This window comes from Nanorana parkeri, unplaced genomic scaffold, assembly GCF_000935625.1.
Source record: "Nanorana parkeri isolate BGI_ZX_2015 unplaced genomic scaffold, ASM93562v1 scaffold2460, whole genome shotgun sequence".
NCBI classification, from domain to species: Eukaryota; Metazoa; Chordata; class Amphibia; order Anura; family Dicroglossidae; genus Nanorana; species Nanorana parkeri.
In genome coordinates this window covers 95,992-102,334 of record NW_017308728.1, presented here as the reverse complement: position 1 = coordinate 102,334, position 6,343 = coordinate 95,992, and the positions used below count along the sequence as shown (strand labels likewise).

The following is a 6,343-nucleotide window of genomic DNA, read 5'->3' as shown; positions in this document are numbered from 1 at the left end:
GAGGGGGGGGGGCAATGTGGCATAAAATATCAATAGATTTGCAAAAAGTCTTCCAGCCTTAGAATTTGAGACAAAATTGTCAATAGGCTATATTGCGTGATCTTCCCAGATGCCACTGGAATCAAGGGGAAAGCTGTTATTTGTTGGTGCAGACCAGAGTTTTTAACAGCAATGCCATTGCTCAGACCTGGACCATTTTTAATAGTAACACCTATATGAGATTATTGGGTATCCCATTCCAAAACCTTGGCCATTAATACAAAGTTTCATTGGCCGGTAAAATAACCTCCACTCTTCTCAGAAGGATTTCCACCAGATTTTGAAGGTATCTGTGGGATTTTGTTCCTATGTGTGAGGTCAGGTGCTGAGGTTGGATGAGAAGACCTGGCTCGCAATACCTGTTCCAGTTCATCCCAAAGGTGTTCAGTAGGGTTCCTTCACACCAAACTGGTCCAACCATGTCTTTATGGAGCTGACTATGTGCATCTTAAATCAATAACTGCTATGGAACACCTATGTTCCATAAGTTGTTCCTATGTTCCATAAGGTTGAAGTCAGGGCTCTGGTGTGGGGGAACATGAGTGGACTTCACAAACTGGTCAAACCGTGTCTTTATGGAGCTGGCTTTGAACACACGGTCATGGTGGAACAGAAAAGGTCTTTACCAAACTGTTACCAGTGGCTGGAAGAGCACAATTGTCTGCGTTGACTTTGTATGGTATGGAATTACAAAACCCCTCACTGGAGACCTCTGAACTTCATCGTTTGGAGGGGGTCCATGTACCTTGGGTCATATAGATAGGTGTGATGGTCAGGTGTCCACAAACTTTTGTGGGAATTTGTGTCCGTGTGTGAGGTCAGGTGCTGATGTTGGATGAGATTTGCTGTTCCAGTTCATCCCAAAGGTGTTCAGTAGGGTTGCGGTCAGGGCTCTGTGGCCGCACCATGTCGTTATGGGGCTGGCTTTGCACACAGGGGATGGTTGTGGTGGAACAGAAAAGTGTCTTCACCAAACTGTTACCACAAGGTTGGAAGAGCACAATCGTCTACAATGTCTTTGTATGATGTAGCATTAACAGGACCCCTCACTGGAGACATATGATCTCATTTGAAGGGGCATCTAGTTGTACATTCTGTTGGCCATACAGTATAGTAGATGTGTTGGTAGGGTGTTGACTTTTTTGGGCCACATAGTGTTCCTGTGCTTAACCCTTTCACAGCAATCTGACAATGGTGCCTGACATACATATACATTTGTTTTAACCATAGTTATTCGCCTAGCACAACTATCCGACTCCAATAACTCCTCCGCAATAGACATACATAGCTCAACGATATATTTACCATAGTGTGGTAAATCGCTCAATTTGTCCCCATGCACTAGTATATTTATGTAACGTACCTCGTTGGCATTGGCTCTTGAAGAAACGCCCGCAGCAGATGACCGAAAAGGACACCAAAGTAACCAGAATAAGTGCAAGGGCCACCATTATAACCGCCACTAAAATGATAGGATCCCGAGAAGGAGTTGGTTGCTCTGTGCTCGGTGGCTGGCCAAACCCTGGGCTGGGATGACCTAGAAGAGCATTATTCACAGTCAGAACATATACATTCACGTTTCTAACATTCAGTTTTAAATAGTTATCCAACCTACATTGAGTTTCTGTGCGCGGCGTGTGGGAAGTGCATGGGAAGCATTCCAGCTCCTGGAGTCCTCCAATACGAGTCTTGCTATAGAACCTAGGACAATATAAACAACATCCTGAATGTCTTAATCCACTTATGTGCAGATTTCATATGTCTAAGAGTATAATTAATCACACACGCATGTAGAACCCCCAATGTGACATTTGTTGGAGTGGAGTGGGTAGGTCAAAGCACATTATTACTACATTAAACAATTAGTTAACAGTTCAATAACATAAACCTGATGAACAGTAAAGGTGTCCATAAGGTGCTTGATTATATACCTCAAAAAAAAACCAACCTGCATAATCAAGAATATTTTTGGGTCTAATGCCAAACCCCATCATCATATGCTTACTCTGTATATCTGAACGTTTTTGGACACCTGACCATTACCATTGCCCTTAATATGAGCTTGCTGGACATCCCATTCCAAAATAATGGCCAATAAGAGGAAATGGCCCCCTTTGGTGCTTTAACAGCCTTCACTCTTCTGGGAAGACTTTCCTCAAGATTTTAGAGGGTGTCTGTGGGAATCTGTGGCCATTTGTGAGGTCAGGTACTGATGTTGGATGAGAAGACCTGGCTCACAACTGGTGTTCCAATGTATCCAAAAGGTGTTTGATAGGGTTGGGGTCAGGGCTCCGTGAAGGCCACTCAAGGTCCTCCACAACAAAGTGGTCAAACCTGATCTTTATGGAGCTTGGGCATTTAAATGGTGTCGACCACTCTTTGTGGCTATACCATCCTCAACTCTTCTTTGAAGGCTTTCTGCAAGATTTTGGTGGGTGTCTGTGAGAATTTGTCCCATTTGTGAGGTCAGGTGCTGATGTTGGATGAGAAGACCTGGCTCACCATGGGTGTTCCAATTTATCCCAAAGGTGTTCAGTAGGGTTGAGGTCAGGGCTCTGTAGAGAACACTCAAACTCCTTCACACCAAAGTGGCCAAACCATGTCTTCATGGAGCTAGCTTTATACACAGGGGACAGTCATGGTAGAACAGAAAAGGGTCTTCACCAAGCTGTGACCAGAAGGATGGAAGAACACCATTGTCTACAATATCTTTGTACGCTGTAGTATTAACAGAACCTTCACTGACTACACCCAAAGGGGGTTCACATACTTTTGTCCATAGAGTGCACATTTGGCACACTCACCCTGGTAGACAGTCGCCGCACACTGAGTTTGTAGTTGGGGTGCAGTTCACTTTCAGCACCCGGTTGATAATTACGCAAGGGAGACATCTAAGGCAACGCTGCTGACTTCGATCCTCTTTATACCTCCCGAGCCTACATGGCACACACCGAATGTCCCTTGCACTGCTGCAGTCCTGTGAAGACATTTACATTTGTGTTACCGTCTATTAGGAACAATACAAAGTAAAATTGAAATCTCTACTTCATGGAAATGAACCTGTAATAACATATATTTGGGAGCTACCAAAGGTACAAGATCTGAGGATATCATCCTATATCCTAGATTTACTACCAGGGATGAGCAAGCTTCCTTAACGTTTCATCAACTGCGGTTTGGACAAACTTTTTAAAAGCTTTCAAAACTTTAAAAATTCGGAAATTCCAAACCTAAAGTCCTACAGAGTTCAATGAGAACTCTAACCATGCACCAAAGAGTTTATTTTGCGTAGAATGGTTTAAGAAGCTCCTGGCAGGCCTGCTTGATGAGATGATGGGACTATCACCAACCTGATGAGATGATGGAACTATCCCAAGCTTGACGACATAATGGGACTATCACCTGCCTAACGAGATGATGGGACTATCACCTGCCTAACGAGATGATGGGACTATCACCCGTCTGATGATATGATGGAACTATCACAAGCTTGACGACATGATGGGACTATCACCCGCCTAACGAGATGATGGGACTATCACCCGCCTAACGAGATGATGGGACTATTACCCACCTGACTAGATGATGGGACTATCACCTGCCAGATGAGATGATGGGACTATCACCCTTCTGATAAAATGATGGGACCATCACCTGCCTGATATGATGGGACTATCACCCACCTGATGAGATGATGGAACTAACACCTGTTAGATGTAATGATGGAACTATCACAAGCTTAACGACATGATGGGACTATCACCCGCCTAACAAGATGATGGGTCTATTACCCACCTGACTAGATGATGGGGCTATCATCTGCCAGACGAGATGATGGGACTATCACCCTTCTGATAAAATGATGGGACTATCACCTGCCTTATGATATAATGGGACTATCACCGGCCTGACGAGATGATGGGACTATCACCGGCCTGACGAGATGATGGAACTATCATTATTATTATTACATAGTATTTATATAGCGCCAACAGTTTGCGCAGCGCTTTACAATATAAGGAAGACATAACAGTTACAATACAATTCAAGACAAGGTGGTAAGGAGGGCCCCGCCCCTGAGGGCTTACAATCTAAAATAGGAGGGGGAAATTATACATGAGGTAGCTGTGGGAATGAATTATGTGAGAATGTGAAGGTTCAGTGGTTAGGTTGCGGTGGGATAGGCTTCCCTGAAGAGATGAGTCTTTAGGGAACGCCTAAAGGCAGTCAAGGTGGGAGATAGACGGACAGGTTAAGGTAAAGAGTTCCAGAGGATGGGAGAGACTCTAGAGAAGTCCTGGAGGCGAGTGTGGGAGGAGTGGACAAGGGAGCTGGAAAGCAGGATGTCAATGGATGAGCGGAGGGGACGGTTAGGGTGATACTTTGAGACAAGGTCTGAGATATATCCGGGGGCGGAGTTGCCACAAGATAGGACTATGATGGGACTAGCACCCGCCTGATGATATGATGGGACTAGCACCCACCTGACTAGATGATGGGACTATCACCTGCCAGACAAGATGATGGGACTATCACCTACCTGATAAGATGATGAGACCTGATAAGATGATCTCTGACGACATAATGGTACTGTCACCTCCAAATGCTATCACACAGTTGTCACAGGACTTGTTAGCTCCTGTGTGATAGCAATACAATGAAGTGAAAAAAATGTATAAAAAAAAATTAAATAAAAATTGATTACAAAATAATTAAATAAATAAAAATGTAAAAAATAAGTAAAAAAATAAAAGAAATAATCATTAAAATAAAAAAGGCGATTAAAAAGTAAAAAAATAATAAGATAAAAAAAATTACATAAAAAAAGTTTTAAAAAAACAAAACAAATGTAAAAAAAAAAATGTAAACTAATCCTGCCGCCTCCGCTATCTGTTTACCGTTCCCCATTGAGGTGGGGGGTTGGAGGGGGGGCAATGAGGAACCTGGCCTTGGGGCAGCAGAGAGAGGAAATCCGGCCCTGGGGGCAACTGCATATTAATGGCCATGGTCTTGGAATTGGACTCTGGGTGCGATAGTCAGGTGTCCTCAAACCTTTGGCCATATATTGTATAACCTATCCAGAATAAATTCCAACAATCTCACCTCAGAAAGCTCCTCGCCCGGCCCACACTGAGCACACGGGAGGCAGTTGCCTCGTTCATCTTTATATTCGCTCATTTGGCAGTCCGTGATGACTTCACATACCAGGACTAACTGTAACAACATAAGAAATTGTCCGTGATGCCATTACATTACTCTTTAATACGCATGTAAAACAACCCAGGGAGGCACAGTAGTCTACTATCAGTACATTGATGAAGCCTTACCGTAAATATGAAAAGGATCCACGTCAGGTGTGTGCGCGCCGCCATCCCTGAAGATCTGCGATCACTTTAAAAACAGACCGGCAGCTGGCCAACTGCAAGTGGTGGCTCTCCAGTGTTCTAACCCTGTAATAAAGAAGGTTGCAGTGGGGTCAGCTCGTCCTTTAAAAGGTCAGGTGACCCAAAATGAAAGCAGATGTGAACCCGACCACTGAATTCTCATACAAGCCACGCTGGCGTCACTCAGATTGAAGAAGAACGCCGTGGAATTTTAAATACTTGCCCAGGCAGCGGGGCCACCCTCACACTGCAAGAGTTAAGCGCTCGTTTTGTGTAGGGGGCTCAGATATAGTCACCTGATCCTCGGTTCCAAGGCGGTCAGCGCTCACCTCGACCCCCCTCCTCCCTGGCATTGGTATTGCGCCCTTCCACGACCTCAAGTCTAATGCAAGTCAATGGACCTGCATAAGACGTAATGGCATCAGCGGCCCTTATGCCACCAGAGTCCAGGGGAAGAAGAGGCGGCGGGAACCGTTGTAGCAACCTGGCGGGACCGAGGATGAGGTGAGTATATTTGCTTTATTTGAGCACTTAACCCTGTGGAGCCCCATCGCAAGGGTGCGTTTCTTAAATTCCCAGAGTTCTCCTTTAAATCTGTAGCTTTCATTACAATATTCCCTGCAACTGAGGTCCTTATTCAGCCACTTCCTGTTATAGGGTGACAACGCTCTAACGCTATGTCCTTGTTCAGGCACTTCCTGTTATAGGGTAACAACGCTCTAACGCTATGTCCTTGTTCAGGCACTTCCTGTTATAGGGTAACAACTCTCTGTCCTTGTTCAGGCACTTCCTGGTATAGGGTGACAATGCTCTGTCCTTGTTCAGACACTTCCTGTTCTAGGGTGACAACGCTCTGTCCTTGTTCACGTACTTCCTGTTATTGGGTGACAACGCTTGGCCCTTGCGAAGACACTCCCTGT

At 44.8% G+C, this 6,343-nt stretch overlaps 1 protein-coding gene across 1 annotated transcript in view; it reads right to left on the bottom strand.

Moving 5' to 3' along the window:
* The window catches only part of LOC108801720 (tumor necrosis factor receptor superfamily member 27-like), an 11,033-nt gene extending 5,622 nt beyond the window's left edge, over nucleotides 1-5,411 (bottom strand). Inside the window, exons 1-5 of the mRNA XM_018573628.1 lie at nucleotides 5,367-5,411; nucleotides 5,143-5,253; nucleotides 2,844-3,016; nucleotides 1,655-1,740; nucleotides 1,403-1,576 (exon numbers count right to left, since the gene is read on the bottom strand). Of these exons, the coding sequence (XP_018429130.1) occupies nucleotides 1,403-1,576; nucleotides 1,655-1,740; nucleotides 2,844-3,016; nucleotides 5,143-5,253; nucleotides 5,367-5,411 (589 nt within the window). The remainder of the gene's footprint in view (nucleotides 1-1,402; nucleotides 1,577-1,654; nucleotides 1,741-2,843; nucleotides 3,017-5,142; nucleotides 5,254-5,366) is intronic.
* Nucleotides 5,412-6,343: the final 932 nt, after the last annotated feature.